Source organism: Protopterus annectens, chromosome 1.part1, assembly GCF_019279795.1.
Source record: "Protopterus annectens isolate FY-2018-M chromosome 1.part1, PAN1.0, whole genome shotgun sequence".
Lineage (NCBI taxonomy): Eukaryota > Metazoa > Chordata > Ceratodontiformes > Protopteridae > Protopterus > Protopterus annectens.
In genome coordinates, this window is record NC_056726.1 from 170,725,678 (window position 1) to 170,741,786 (window position 16,109).

A 16,109-nucleotide genomic window follows, 5' to 3' on the forward strand; every position below is an offset into this window, starting at 1 on the left:
CCCCTAATATCCCTCTGATCTCGTTTGCCACTTTAGAGTTCAGACGTGGTCTCCTTCAGCTCTTGAGTTTTCTGTGAAAGATGTTATTTCTTATTTTTTTACTTGTAACTTTAACAAATTACTATTTTTTACTATTTCTTCAAGTTTAATCTGAAGTCGAGTTTATCAACTTTTATTATTGATGTTGTTATTTGTCTTTCGGCTTTTTCCTGGTAAGGGGTCGCCACAGCGGAACTCCGGTCCACTAATGATTGGCAGTAGATTTTTTACGAAATGCCGAAGTGCCAGCTCGATGCCTAACCTTCAATGAAGGCACGCCCATTTACGCACGCGTGTCTTTCAGACTCTACCCAACCATGGGGAGGACATGCAGACTCCACACAGAAGGCACTCCCAAGCCAAGAATCGAATGGGAGAACCTCTTGCTGTGAGGTAACAACGCTACCGCTGTACCACCGTGGAATACATCAACTTTTACTATTGATATTTCTTTTATATACAAAAGTTATTGTAGTTCTTTAAATTTCATTGCTATAGCCTTGCTTTATATTGTTTTGAACTGCAGTTTTTATCGCGTGTTTCTGTGGACTGGAAAGAATAGTTGATGTTAAAGGCTTTACTGCTATCTTCTTTTTTCTGAAGCTATTGCAGGGGCTCAACCCCACCATCTCCCATACAAAATATAAAGACCTGTCAAAAGGTCTAATTTATTGGTTTCTCTAGTCTCTGCTTCTTCAGAACCAAAAGGAAAGAACAAAATCTGCATCTGAAGCTGTATCTGATCTGACCATCCTCTGATCCGACCATACAGTTCTGAAGAACTTGAACAAAAGAAGAAATGGGTTAATGTTGCAAGGTTTGCTGCTAACTACCTTTTTCTCAGAACATTGCTGGAGTTGGATATTCAAGGACCCTTCAAAATGTCCAGATATTAAAATTCTTTGGCTTTATCTTCATCATAAACTTTAAAAAAAAAAAAAAAAAAGGGTGTCTGAAGGAGTTTGAGTTCGGATCCAGCCACGTTGGATCTGACATCTCTAAGATCTCCTCATGATCTTTAATCCTCCTCGGATCTGACCGGTTTGATTGCTATCATCAGATCCTAAGTTTTTTTTCGGATCTGACAGACATAATTTTTGTCTTCAGACAATAATTGTGAATCCAAAATCCCCTAGGGCTCTTTTCAGATACTAAGTTCTCTTCGGGTCTGACAGGTCTACTATTGGTTCTGCATTATTTGATCCTAACCCTTCAGTTCCCACAGACATAAATCTTATTATGGAGATAGGGAATGATTTTGGATCCAAGCTCTCTGGATCCTAAGTTTTTGGATCTGACCATAGTTTGATTACAGATAAACTAGGAAGGTTTTTTTGAATCCAAAGCCCCTAAGGTCCTCTTTGGATCCTAATTTCTCCTTGTATCTGACAGGTTTTGGTTGTTACTGCTACATTGGATGCAAAGTCTTGGATCCAACAGACACAAATCTTATTCCAGAGAATTTGAAAGATTTCAGATCCTAGCTCTTCCAGAGCAAAGCCTTTAGAATCTCCTTTGCTTCCTAAGCCTTCGGGTCTGACGGACAAATTTTAACTCCATAGAAAAATTTGAAAGACTTTGAATCCAAAGCCCTAGTGTTTCTTTGGGCCCCAAGTCCTCCTTGGATCTGATAGGTTTGCTGTTACTTCTTCATTGGGGGTTCAGGCACCTAGCCAGAGTGACATTTCCCTGTGGTACATTTGGCTGGGGACACATGACTGAAATGACATTCAGCTGCAGAGAAATATAGCTTTTTATGAATTCCCTAGGGGCAAAAAGAAGCACACACTATCTTGCTCACAGCTTTAATAACCAAGTGCATGGGGGCAGAAGATGTAATGAATGTTGTGCTCTGTGTGCAGTACATGCTTATGTAATTACAACCTGTAGAAGTATGCTACAACATGGAGGAAATCCTGGATGCTACTGTAGTTACATTTATGTTCCAGTATGCATTTTAGGTAATTTTCCGTAGACACCGTGAAGGGATAGTGGTGCACATGCGCACAAACACACGTGCGCGCACACACACCAATTATAAATTCACTGCCCATTGTGCACTGCATTTGTACTGCCAATGACCTGCCCACTGGCCAGCTTGATGCTGATGCTTGCCATGCTGCCTGTTTTTCTCATGCTGCCTTGGAGGCCATGGACATTTTTTTCCCTGTGCATTTGGTTATTGAAGTTGTGGGCATGCCACTGCATTCTTCTGTTTACCCACAGGGAGTTCACAACAGCCGTATTTCTCTGTAGCTGAATGTCATTTCAGCCTCGAGTCCCCAGCCAAATGTACCTCAGGAAAATGTTACGCTGGCTAGGTGCCTGAACCCCTTCATTGGATCCTAAGCCTTCGGATCTGACAGACAAATTTTATTCCACAGAATTTGAAAGATTTCATGTCCAAATCTTGGGATGCAAAAAGCCTTTAGAACCTCCTTCGGATCCTAAGTTCTACTCAGATCCGATGGGCTCAGTTCCTATTGTGATTAGTTCATTTCCTTCCAGTTTTCCCTTCCACCTTAATTTTTTTTTTAGGATGTGGATCAGATGACGTGAATTTTTCTGTGGCTCAAATCCAGATGGGGATCTTAGCAATCCTGTCCTTTCATGGATTTGTGAGTGCATCTGCCAAGTCTAATTTGCCCCCTTTTCCTACCCGGCCAATGGTACCCCCACCCGAGAAGTTTGGAATCGGATAAAAGAAAGGTGCTCTCATTCACTTTTTAAATGTACCTGACAGTTTCTTTTTAGCTACCCTCTGATCAGAGTGGGTCTGGAACACCAGATCTAAGAGTTTTTAGGTTCGGTCCCTACATTTTTACCTTCCTTCAAAGCTCCATTTCTGAGTAACGGGGGGGTAGTTTTTCCCTGGTTATATCACTTTTCTCTTAGATGGTACCCAGGACTTATTTTTGACTCCTACCTACTTGTAACACCTACACAGCCATTCAATCCTAAAGTACCTTTTAAGAGGCTACAAACAGATTTGATTAAAGGATTGTCTAATTTGGTTTCTACAACCAAAATTACTGATGCTCATCATCAGTAGTCTCTCTCAGGCTACCCTACGGACGATATCCTATTAATCTATGAGGTTTATCTTGCATACTGCAGAAGGTATTTCTAGGGCTGTGAGTTCAGGCATTTCCATCAGGAGACATGCTTGGATGAGATTTTGTGCTGTCTTTCAAGTCATCTTTCGTTAGTGCTACCTTTAACAGTACTCTTTGGTTTGGCCCCACAGATAAGGACGTAAAGACCCTATCTGCTGTGGGCGCCCCTTTTTCCGCCCCTTCAATGTTTTTTTCCCAGTAATCAATCGGGAGGTCTAGATATGTGTTACAGGAAGTCACAGGGTCCCTTACAGGGCACACGCAAAGGTAGTTCACCCCAAGGCACAGGAGAGAGTGATAGCTGAAAACCCCACCCAGTGGCAGAGGACACAATTCTGAGGGTCTAGAGATGCTTCTTCTGTTAGACCCTGCTAGCGCTTGTGAAAGAAGACCTCAGTGCCCTCCTCTGCAGATCGTGAATCTCTTGTCTCTACACCAGGAAGCATTGCAGAGAGTCTTTTGCTGAGATTATACGATTCCCTTTTTCCCTTCCACCCTTGTTACCCAAGAAGGAGCTTAGAGTCATCTGAAAGGTCTCTTTAGACCAGTAGAATCTGTAACTGACTCAAGATTCTTCTAGTGCCTAAATAAAATAGGATACTGGTGACTTATTTTAAATCTTGGTATGTTGAGCAGTTCTGTTCGGCACACTAAGTCCTAATTAATCTTGGTTCAGTCCAGTTTCCTCCTCCTGAGCAGATTGCTTGACCTTCAGGATTAGTACCATCACAAACAATGAATATACGATCCAGGAAGTAGTTACAATGTAGGCTGAGAACCAGTAATTACCAGTTCAGAGTCCAGCCTTTTGGCCTAAGCACAACTCCCAGGGTGTTCAAGTGTATTGCAGTACTGGCATTTCACTGAACTTTTCAAAGATCCCACGTTTTCATTTTGCTGTCCAAATAAAGATGCCCAAATGCTGAGGGTATATAATTTGGGCATCTTTATTTGGACAGTAATTTATTTGGATTCCCCTAGATTCCACAGCGTTCTTTGGTTTCTACTTCTGTGTTTTCGTTTTGGGGTGATGGACTCATTACTGCTATGACCAAGCTTTTACTGGTGCAAATTTGAGATCAAGTGTGGTAGACTTGTCCACAATTTGGGATATCCATCAATAACAAGTCACAGTTCTAACCAACTTGCACGTTAGGGTTTATAGGAACAATTTTTCAACACTGTGTCTATCTTAGCATCTCTGCCCTTTTACAGAGTACAAACAGTAGCTCAGAAAATAATTGGTAGTACCAAAATATCAGCAGGTTTGATCCCTCAAGTTCTGGGGTCAATGTCAACGGCAGGAGTCCCTACTTCTTTACCATGAATAGATACTACGACCACAATGATAAACACTCTCTCAACCTATGTTGATAAAGATAATAACTCAGTTAGGCAAATGTTATCTTTCTGGGTTGGGTAGATGCAGTCAAAACAACTGTGCTAGCCTACCATTTCTTCTTTCTCCACCCTAGGCCACAGTGACCATGAATTCTTCCCATATTGGATAGACTGGATAGGTCCTGGGGAAATACAGTCAAGGACATTTGGTCCCCCAAGGAGGCAAACTTACTTATATTGAAGGTGGCAATGGGTGATTTTCTTCCGTCCACTTTGTAATTGTAGCCCCTTTTCTGAGGAAGTTCTGAGTGATGGCTGTTCAGCTTGAGCAGGTCCATCTTACTTCCTCATGGCTTGTGTCTCAGCAACAAAATGATGAACATGGTTTACTTACTTGTTTATTCATTCACTTATGATAAGGACAGATTTTTATTCTGTGCACTGGAGTAGAGACTTGAGGCAAATGAAATAGCATATTTAAATGAAAGAAATAGTTTATGCAAACTAAACGTGCAACAACAAAAAGGTGGAAGAATATAAAACGTAATAGGCACTTACAATGCATCTTAAAGATTATTTCTGAAAGCAGCCACGTTTAAGAACATGACATCCTCACTGTATCCTACTGACCTCGACTAAGGCTGTTCCCGTTCCTTTGACCTCTTTTTTTTTCTGTAGTCACCTTCGATTTTAGATGTGTCTACAGAACTTCTGTCTCACCTGACAGACATGATTCATCTGCACATCTCTAGCCTAAAACTGCCTGCGTGGTTTTTCTCAATATATTGATAGCCAGGCAACCTGTGCTTTCTTTTTCGCCAGTCCTTCCCATAACAAATCTTTATGAGGAATCTCTACAGAAATTTAAGGAGAAGATTTTTTCTTTGAGCAGAGCAGTATCAGGTATAATCTTTCACAGCTCTGATACATTCTGTCCTTGAATTTCTAGCCAGTTTATTTTGAGAGGGTGCTAGTTTCTCGAATGTTCAGCTTCTACCCACATTTCTCAAATTTCTATGTAGATTTTCAGAATTCTTCTGTGACTTTCTCTAAACTTTGCAAATCATTTTTTTAATGGTTTTCTTCTATTTAGACCTCATTACAAAGATCTCCTACCACCATGGGATATACAGTTGGTATAGTAAACTTTGACATAGTTTTCTTTTCAAACTACAGCCAGATGTAATCTAAAATTCTTTACCTGGAACACTGTCCGTTACATTTACTTCCGTTGATAATGTCAGAACTTCAGGCATTATATTCTAAGTCCCCATCTTGTTTTTCCACATGGATAGGAACATTTCATATACCAATGCTTCCTCCCAACTGAGGGCAGTGTCAAAATTCAGCATTAACCAACCAAATTAAACTGCCATTATTGTTTCCCAGACTTTCCAAATAAAGGAGAGTGCATGCTGTGCTTACTAGATGTTTATAGATAATGGCGTTTGTACCTGCACAGAACTAACAACTTGGGAAGACCGATCAATTCTTGGCTTCCTTGGCACATCACAAAATGGGCAGATTGGTCACAAATGTAACTATAACCAAGTGGTTGACAGAATATATTTTGTTTGTCTCCCCTAACAAACCCATAGAGGCTCTTTCAACTATACATATGACCACCTCCACTATATTTCAGTCTAGACTACTCATAGAATCTAGTTGTGGGACAACTACTTGGTCAAATCCTAATACCTTTATCATTCATTACAAATGGAGCTAGTCACAAGAGAGAGAGAGACCTTTGCCTCATCCGTACCCACGAATATCCCTCATTAAAATCCACCCAGGAATTTAGATAGCTGGGAACTTTGAGCCGTACGTTGAGGAAGAATGAAAATTGACAACATCAGATGTACTCACATTTAACGCTCCATCTGTGCTGTCCTTTTTCATTCTTCCTCAACTCCGCACTCTCCATCACCCTCCATTTATCACAAGTGAATTCTGGAGGAATGAAATTCTTCATGCACCACATATCCCAGGTATTGAACTCTGATTATGACTATTCTTTATGGTCTTCATGCCAAGCTGTAAAGAAGATCTGAGGGATGTTGGGGTGGTGTGCATTATGGGTAGGGAAGAGCTCTTGAGTTTGTTGGTGGCTACAAGCTAGAATAATAGCTAAGTTGGATCCCAGTACTGGATTTGAACCCATACGTTAAGGAAAAATGAAAGTGGACAACACGGATGGAGCGTTATGGTAAGTATGTAATTTTAGTGTCACTTATGCTTTTTCTGAATGTTTAATTTTGCTAATGATGTATATTGCTGGTGTATTCCATTGTCTGACTTTGTATGTTGTTGCAATAAGCCTTTCCTGTGGAAAAAGATGGGGAGGGCTATGGCAAAACTATAAGCACTCTTTGCAGTCTTGGAATTGCTAGGTTATCCATTTAATTCATGAATACAGTTGCGGAAGATTTGTTTCAGTAAACTTTGTTTTGTAAACTATGTGATTGTGGGTGGAGAATGCTAGAATACTTTCAGTACCTTTATAGCAGTGGTAGTCATGAATATATTTATATGTTATCTTTCTGTCTGTATATATCTGTCTGTCTGCATGTGTATGTATAACAGACGTTTGTGTGCGAGTGCTCATTTATTCATACAGATAAGTGCACACGTGTATAAATTATGTATGGAAATTAGTGCTTATACGTAAGTGATGCAGTCAGTTTGTTGTATTAGTTAATTTAGAATTGTACAAAGTTAAGTAATTTAAGGTGTGTGCTTTTACAGTACTAGGTTATACAAGCCATCAAAACCAAATGCTTATTTATTCCTTTTTATTTTTTTCCTCAGACCTCAACCATCCCACCGGCTTCTCCTGTGAAAAATTCCAACACCGTAAATGTCACCACTTATCGGTAAGAAGTCTTGAGATTGCAGCCCTCTTCCTCACACATCTCATTTGTCTTCAGCTGCTTCCGTTTTATTTGATTGCCAAGGAATTTCTGTCTGATTTGAGGAGGTCTGTTCTCAGCAGTAGCACTAATGCTGTTAAGCAGATTGGCATATGACACTTTTTTCCAGGTTGTTACCCTTTCCGTTTTATCAACACTGCACTACAGAGCTTTTCCTGTCTACATTTTTTTTTTTTGTCTGTGCTTCAAAGCAGAAGCACCAAAGAAATGTCCCTGGGGTACTTTGTTTGTGTAGAAAGTTTCACTATTGCTTTTTTTTTTTACTTGAATTAGAGCAATGTATTATTTTAAATATTTTTCATTGCATCACTGTTTACTGTCTAGGTTTTTTAATTTTTTTTTTTTGTTTTAACCTTGTTCTTACTTTTGTGTATTTATTATTGCTTTGCTAATGTGTCGATGCTCATTGTGTTGTCCACTGTTGCAGTAGTAGTAATACTTTAGATTTATGCTGCAGAAGGCCTGACTTCTGAAATGATTTAAAGAGCTTGTTTCCCTTCCCTTTCCTGATCAGGAGGATCCTCTCCCACCGTGTCCGCTTGTCTTTGGTTTAAGAGGACATTCATCTGTGTCATTTTTTTAGTTCTTTATTGCTATAGTATACAAAAAAGTTTATATTTTGATGAGAGTTGCTGAGCATCAGTGTGTTGGTTCAGCCTGGCTTTCAGAGTACGGGTAAGTGTCATGTTGGAGACAAATCTTCTTATATTTGTGTGTATCTGAAGGATATTTCACATTTGGGGCTATAGATGTTTCTAAAGTTAGTAATTCCTTTATTGTAAGAAGCAGTTACAGCTCTTTGATAATGAAGACTGTAACTTTCAAAAAAATATATAAATGTGGACACTTCATTCCACCCCAAAGTAAAAATTCACTGTGTATATTTTGCTTTGGTGTAGAATGTTCTGATGCTTTTGACATGTGTGTGCATGTGTGTAATTTTAATATATATGGTTGTAGTTCATTATATTGAATGTTCAAAAGAGCAAACATTCATTCTTTCCTTGTTTTGTCGTCTTAAGAGACTGAAGTCTCATAATGCTGGTTTCTGTGCGTGCAAGATTGTGGTATAAAGGGGACTGGGAATTTACCCTTTCCTCATTGTTGTGCTGCCTCTAAGTTTATATATATTTATATAATGTATGTGATGTTTTAAAATTAGCAGGGGTGTGGAGGAGTGCAGGGGGAGTGGGGCTGTTTTCCAGTGATAGGAAATACAGAGTGCTGATTGAGTTTAGAAAGAAAGTATGTACAATTACCACAATTACCACTCTCGCCTTCAGTCAGTGAAAGTCAGACACACATACAAGCGTGAAATAGCTCTCCAAGATCAGATCAAGGAGAATGTTATGGAGATGTCTGATGTGTATCTGAGAGCAAAATTATTGGACCTCACCCAGTCCATCAACTCTGGTTATTATGCCATAGATGCAACATCTAGGGCAGTAACTACAGGGTCTGTCATTAGGAGACATACCTGGATGAGGCTAAAACCTGTTCTAGAGCTTGTCAGAGTGCAGCTTTGTAATGTACCCCGGGTAATGGCCTGCTGGTTGTGAACCCAGCTAATGAAGTATTAAAACAGTGTAGAAAAGAGGGAATGCTACAAGTCAGTGAAATGGATTTTTCACTCCCAATGCCTAGATGTGACAAGAATTGTCCATCAAAGTCTGGGACCTACTGTCACAAGTAAGGAATGAAGGCAGGTAAAGGGTAAGAAGGCCAGTGTAAAAACAATGCCAGGGATACCAGAAGAGGAAGCCTGGTGACCACCAGGGCCTTGTGTCCCCTATAACACAGCGATGACTGCACCGATCTTCTCCCTCCTTTTTCCATTCCCAAAAACCCTCCACCCCGACCACCCAGAGATAGCAGGGACAGTATCCCATTGCAAGAAAACTGGGAAAGCATCACAAAGCACAAAATCTGTACTCGTATCATCTCTCAGGGTTACATGCTACATTTCTTATGAAAACTAGAGATGTCCTTCTTTGGATCACTGTTGCAGTATTGCTAAACAGACTGGAATGTCCTTCCAAGAATAGTTGACATCTAGCCAGCGTACCAAAGCCTGGATACCTTCCTTTCGTGCAGCTTATCCGAAGTGTGACTTCATCCCAAAGGAGACAATAAGTATACGGGCGCAAATTACCCTAGAATTTTTCTTGCCACCAGCCTGAGTACCAAACTATCACGTTAACTTTGGTGTGTCATGCAATGGAATTTGCACCTATTCCTCAGCCTTTGGGCAGATAACAGTCCCCATTAGGTACCCTTCCTCCTCTTATTTATTTGTTCTTAAAATTTGTTTTGTGCTTTACTAATGAAAGAAAACTGATTGTGGGAAGCAAATTCATCACAGAGACTGTCATTTGAAGTGTCTTTTTTGTGCAAGTGTTGAATATATATGCATCATTTATGCCTAAACTCATAAGTAGTCATCTGTCTTCATTGAAAATGTGCCTTAAGAATCAAATGCTTAAAGAGCTCACCCAAAATACAGTGGCCTTCAGTCTTTGTCTGCCGACGTCTCTCTGATGCTAAAAAAGTCTTAAGACTGTAGAAGTCTTGTGCTTTGGTTTCTATCAGTCCTGGACATTTTCATTGCATCTCTTGGAGAGATTTCGGACCATCTGGTTCCTGTTGCTGCCCCCTGTATCACTACCTGATATAGTGTTGCTGTCTTGCATGTTTGTCACTTACAGTCTGCTTCTGACAAGAAGGGAGAATCTCAGCTTATTATTTAGCTGCATCGAGGCCCTACCTCAGATCTTAGTTAAGGAAGAACTTCCTAGTCTCTCTGGTCCTGGTACATTTGGGTTCTTAGCCACCTTGTTTTATGCAAGCAGGTGTACCATTTAAAAATAAGCAAATATCAAAACATATTGTTTCCCAGTCAGACATGTAAGGATCCCTGGAAGGAATGGCAGGATTTTACACAGGGACTTTTCAAAGCCGTCATCTCTTTTGAAGCCACCTTCTTTTTTTCATGCTGCTTCTGCTTTTCCACCTTACTGTCCTTCTCAAGCTGCAGTTGTTAAGAAAACCAGTGATATCGGACATTCCACTTGATCCAAAAGATGAACTGCGTGTGGTAGACCAACCCTGTATTGGCTTCTGCAATTATGGGTAATAGAACATATATGAAACCGGGACCAGAACAGGGGGTTCTACTCAAGATTTTCCCTGGTGCTCAGAAAGGGTTTGTGGTGGCCATCCTGGATCTATCTCAAGATTCCAGAATTCATAACGCCAGTACTTGCAATCAGTCTTACCACAAATCTTTATGGTTACTATGGACTTCATGGATGTCTGCTATTTTGTACCTATTTACAGGGACCACAGATACATTCTTAAATGCGTGATAGGGCTTTAACCTTCACTTTCTCTTTGTCTTTTTAATTGGCTACTGCAGTTCTAAGTTTTAGGAAATATCCAGCCTTAGTTGTTACTCATTACAGAGACAAGAGCATTCACATTTACCCCCTACCTGGATGACTGCCTCATTCATGTACAATCCCAGAAGGAGGTAGAGGTAATTCTTTTGGACTGCTTTCAAAACTTGGGAATTTCTTCAGCCACCCCCAAGTCATATCTGACCCCTTTGAAATTACCGGTGTTTCTGAGATCCTTCCTGGATTTCAACAACCTGAGGACCTGCCTTCTCCGAACAGTGTGGATTCTGTTAAAGTGACATTTTGACCCCATGCACAAAAATGGGGAAAAAGTGGTTGTGAATGTATGGACTCATGAGACCTTGGCTATAGTCAGGGAATTCCTGAGTGTACTGGGATTTATGGCCTTCACAATTCCAGTGACCCCTTTGGTAAGAACATACATGAGAAAACTCCAAATAGTATATAAAGAGCACCTGGAACCAACATCATCAACCCCTAAGGGAGATGATCCCTGTGTTACCCTGCATTTGGCATAATGTAATTGTCACTCAGCTAGCACAGAGGACTAAGACTATAAGCTGCTAATGACCTGCTTCCTGTGGTCCAGGATTTGATTCCCTCGGTCTCCATTTGCCTACTCTGCAACCCTGAGCAAGTCCCTTAACCAAGCTGTACTGCTATGCTGAGTCCAAAAAAAGGTCCACGTGGATTAGTGTTCCATACCGGTTAACAGATAGCTCGATAAACAAGCAAATGTTTCCAAAGAGCTAGAATGCTGGTCCAACCAGGTTAGACAGGACCAAGGAGTGTGCCATTTAATAGAAACCTCACAGCCATACCCAAACAACAGATGCTTTAGACCTAGCCTGGGGGCACCCTCAGGAGTTCTAAAAAGTTAAAGGAGTTTGAGATGCAACTTAAAAGAGTAAGCATAAAAAGGTAAAGAAATCAAGACCTTCAGGGCATCTGGAAGAGGTGTTGTGTAGGTGTACATCATCAAACAAAGGGAGGGAGATTGTTCTGTTCTTTTTTGCAGGCTGGACATGACTGCCTTTGGAGATAGGGTCATCTAGGACTAAAGACCAAAGGGTAGACTGCCACTTATTCCATTTGAACTCATGGCAGACAAAGTAAGCAGATCAGCTGCAGAGCCCCATAAGTAGATGTTAAACAGAAGTGTTTTTCTTCAGGTTGTTAATAGGTGGACTGCCCCAGAGACACACCCGTTTGCTTATCTGAATCAAAGAAATACAGAAATTTTGCTCCAGAGCACCACACAAAGGAGGAAACTTCTAATTCAGATCCCTGTCCTTTGTTCTCACCACAGCCCCCTGGATATTCACCAAGCGCATGGCAGTGTCCACAGCTCATTTCAGATTGCAAGGGTTCCATATTCTTCCTACTTGGATGAAGTCATCTAAGTCTCTTCTAGTCTGGGACAAGAACTGCTTTCTCCATCTTTGCTCTCATTTTTCCCGGTACAGACTTTGGAGTTTATAAGAGCTCACTTATATGCCACTACACAGGTAGCAAGACTGCTGACGAGCAGACTGTCCACTCTGTGCAACCAGGCTTTACAGCTCCTATCTTTTCAAATGCCACTGACAGATAGGTTCTTCAGCTTTTGAGGTTGATGTCTGTTTCTGTTACCTTAGTCCCCTTGGTGAGATATCACATGGGAGTTCTTCAGTGGACACTGGTGGTTCAAACGGTGTATCAGATTTCAACCAATGATTTTTCAGATTCACTTGCCAGACATTTATAGGACTCCTGTGAAGTGGGGGTTCTAATCCCCTGACTTTCCCCAAGGCTGATCCTTTTGTTCCCCACCATCCCAAAGCCATGGTGACTAGGGGTACTTCCCAAGTAGGGTGGATGAGGACATTCCACGGGAAGGATAGTCCAAGGCATGTGATCCCCATCCGAGGCCAAAATTCACATTACTGTCTTAGAGATAAGGGCAGTCCTGATAGCATTAGAGGCCTTTAGGAAGTCCTTCCTAGAGGACTGATTTCTGTCCAGACAGACAACATGTCAGTAGTGTGGTATATCAACAAACAAAGGGGAACATGTTCCTACCCATTGTGTCAAGATGCCAAGAGTGTGGCAGTGACCAATTTCTTCCAGTGATTTTCTGGTAATGCACATTGTCAGTTGTCCTATAGAATAGGTTGAGCAGATCAGTTCTCTTGACTCGTGAGTGGTCTCTTAAGTCTAATAGTGAAAGCACAACTTTCTCACCAGTAGAGTCAAATGTGCTGCCATATTTTTGCCTCTCCCATCGACTCTGTATGCAGCAGGTTCTTTGCCGTGATCCCTCCACGAGGCGTGGATTAGGACAGGGTCAGGGCTTGGTGGCTTTGGAGATTTTGGCAGCCACATCTTTTCCCAGTCCTTCCTACTTTGAGGTAGTGCGTGGGTTTTCTGTTGAACGAGAGATGACACTACTCTCCCTTCCATCGGTCCTACATCCATTCCTCCTTCGGGTTCAAGCTCTGATCCTCTTAGGCTTTCTCCGCATTGACAGCAGGTACCATCTAGCATCCAGACAGCTCACGTTGAGGATCTCCCGCTCTCCTGGATTACCCCTCCAGACCATCCCACTGAAGAAGTTCCCCGAAAGAGAATGTGCAAAAAGAGATGCATTGATTCCCATATAGAATCTCTCATCGAAAGTACTGACTTCGATGAAGGGAAAGGGTCCCACATATCTCCACTGGATGATATCTCCTTCGGAGAAATCCTAGAGATTCTTAAGCAAAAAGTTAGATTGTTCTCAAATGCCCTCTTCCCACAGGAGTCAGTTTTTCTGGAAGATGTCCTTCAAAAATGCAACTGCAGTCCTGACATATGGGTTGTCCTGCCTCAGGCAGCCCTTCGGTCGGCCAGATTCCAAAGTCTGGGTCCGGCGTCGGCCGATGTCACCTCCTCCCCGACGTCAGAGCGGCTGGAGTACAAAGGCATCAGCCGACGCCATCTTCTTCAGTCTTTCTTGCCGCGGTGCCCGAAGCAGAAGCAGTTCGCAAGTGCCGGTCGGTCAGCTCCTGTGTTTTCAGTTACCGAAGTCATCTAAAAGCTAAGTACCCCGTTGGGGAATATTTTTTTCTTGCCTCAGCCGATGTCAGAACAAATTGAGAAAGTTAATAATTGTTTGTCTTGTGGTAAACAAATACCTCATAAGGACTTCCATTCTTACTGCCTCCCTTGCCTGGGCCCAGACCACGACGTCTCGGCCTGTGCTGCCTGTGCTTGCTTTAATAAGCGCACTCTCAGACGCCGGGCAGAATTTGCCGAATACTTTTTTGGCGAATCCTACGCTTACATCATGCCGTCGGAACAACCGACAGCACAAACTACCAAAAAACGAAAGGACCGGGACCGACATCCTCGGCCCGCGTCTTCCACCGAAATAACGCCTAAGCCCTCCGTGAGTGCTTCAGTCCCTTTGGAAGCGGTAATTCAACCGCTCCAGGCTGATGACACCGCGTTAACACGATGTTCTTCATTCCACATTGCTGCAGTCCTAACTATTGGGTAGTCCGTCCAGTCGCAGAACGTCAGGGTACTAATGCGCATGACCGACGTCATATCCTCAGTCTTTTTTGCCGCATGGTCCGATGCAGAAGCAATTTTGCGAGTGCAGGTTGGCGTTCTGAAAGTTTCTGAAGCCAGAGTTTCAGACCGAATCAAAGTTGCCTCAGTATTTAACCGGATGTCAGAAAAAGTGAATAACTGTATTTCTTGTGGGAAACAGATACCTCATAGGGATTACCATACTTTGTGTATACCTTGTTTAGGGCCTGAGCACGACGTTGTTGGATGCCGCTCTTGTGCTAGATTTAACAAACGCACTATTAAGAGAAGGTTAGACTGTGCCAGGTTAGTGTTTGGGAAGCGTTGTAATTATAAAATGCCGTTGGATGTTCAAAACGGAAGGACAAAACGGCAAAGCCTAGAGTGGAGGAACCGACAGTCCCAGACGTTGGTTCTTTAGAGGGCTCAGTGGAGCCGGAGGTTTTGCCAGGTGTTTCTTTGGAGTCTCAGGGAGAGACTTTACTGTTACAGGATGTATCCTCTCAGGAAGTAGGCCAGGCTGAGGGGGCTTCTCAGGTGGCTGTTCTTCACTCTCTTCCTAAGGTGGTCAGAGCCTCCCTTCTGTTTCCAAGGCTTCTTTGAGGGGCAGGCCGAGTTTTGCTACAGTGGGGTTTCTCCTAGTACTTCAGGGTCTTTGTCTAAGAAACATATGCTTAAAATGGCAGAGGATTTGATTACTATGATAAGGGGTTCTATGCCCCCTCCTGATGAGGCCTAGGGTGGAATCTGAGTTTGAGAGTTTTGAGCAATGCTCGAGGCTTCTGAGTCTTGCTGAAGACTTGCAGGAGTACCCTCCTTATTCTGATTCTGATGTGGATGATTCTACTCCTTCAGCTTCCCTCCTGAGGATTTTTCATTTTCAGAGACTCTGCATTCCATGAGGGAGCATTTTAAATGGGAAGGTCAAGATTTCTCTGATTCCAGGAAAAGGCTTAGGAATTCTTGTTTTACCCCAGCACAGGCCTTTGGCTATACCTCCTGTTTTGAATGTGGTGGAAGATGTTTTTGCAGAGGCTTCCTGAATCCTTCTTTGCCTCCTGCCCCAGTTAAACCGGATAGGTATTATAGGGTGCCTGAAGCTCATAAGTATCTTTTAAGAGTCCTAGGGCAGACCCGAAACTGTCTCTCAGGGGCCTAAAGGTGTGAAGGCCTCAGTTGTTAAAAATCCTGTCCCTCCTGATAAAGAGGCAAGGGCTTTGGATAGATGGGGAAAGAAAGTGTATACTTCTTCCACTTTAGCCATGAGGCGTTGAATTGTCAGTTTCACATGTTAAAATATCAGAATTATCTTCTTTCACAGTTGAAATCTAAGGTGGATGCTCTGGAAGGTATTGAGTGTAAAGAGTTGCAGGATTTAGTTCATGTGTCTGAACAAGTGGGTAAACATTCCTTGCAATGTGGTTTTGATGCTGTGCAGGCCTCCTCCAGGGTGGCTGCCACTGGTTCTGTTCTTCAGGCACGCCTGGTTGAGAGATCAGAACTTAGCTGAGCATGTTAAGACAAGGATTTTGGATGCTCCTTTACAGTCTGATGTGTTGTTTGGTTCGCCTGTGGAAGCAGTTTTAAAGAAGATGGAGGACAAGGCTAAGTCTATGCAAACTGTTAAGGATTTTGCAGGTGCAGCCTCCAAGTTTTGTAGAAATTGGCCTGCTATGGGTTGGATTTATCCTGCTTATGATTCTCAGTCTAGG

At 42.2% G+C, this 16,109-nt stretch overlaps 1 protein-coding gene across 5 annotated transcripts in view; it reads left to right on the top strand.

Annotated features, from left to right (window-relative positions):
* LOC122804204 (activating transcription factor 7 interacting protein) overlaps positions 1 to 16,109 on the top strand; it is a 758,747-nt gene that overhangs the window by 412,565 nt on the left and 330,073 nt on the right. For all 5 annotated transcript variants that reach the window (XM_044073945.1, XM_044073934.1, XM_044073906.1 and 2 more), the window contains one exon: positions 7,305 to 7,369. In XM_044073945.1, coding sequence (XP_043929880.1) covers positions 7,305 to 7,369 — 65 coding nt within the window. The remainder of the gene's footprint in view (positions 1 to 7,304; positions 7,370 to 16,109) is intronic.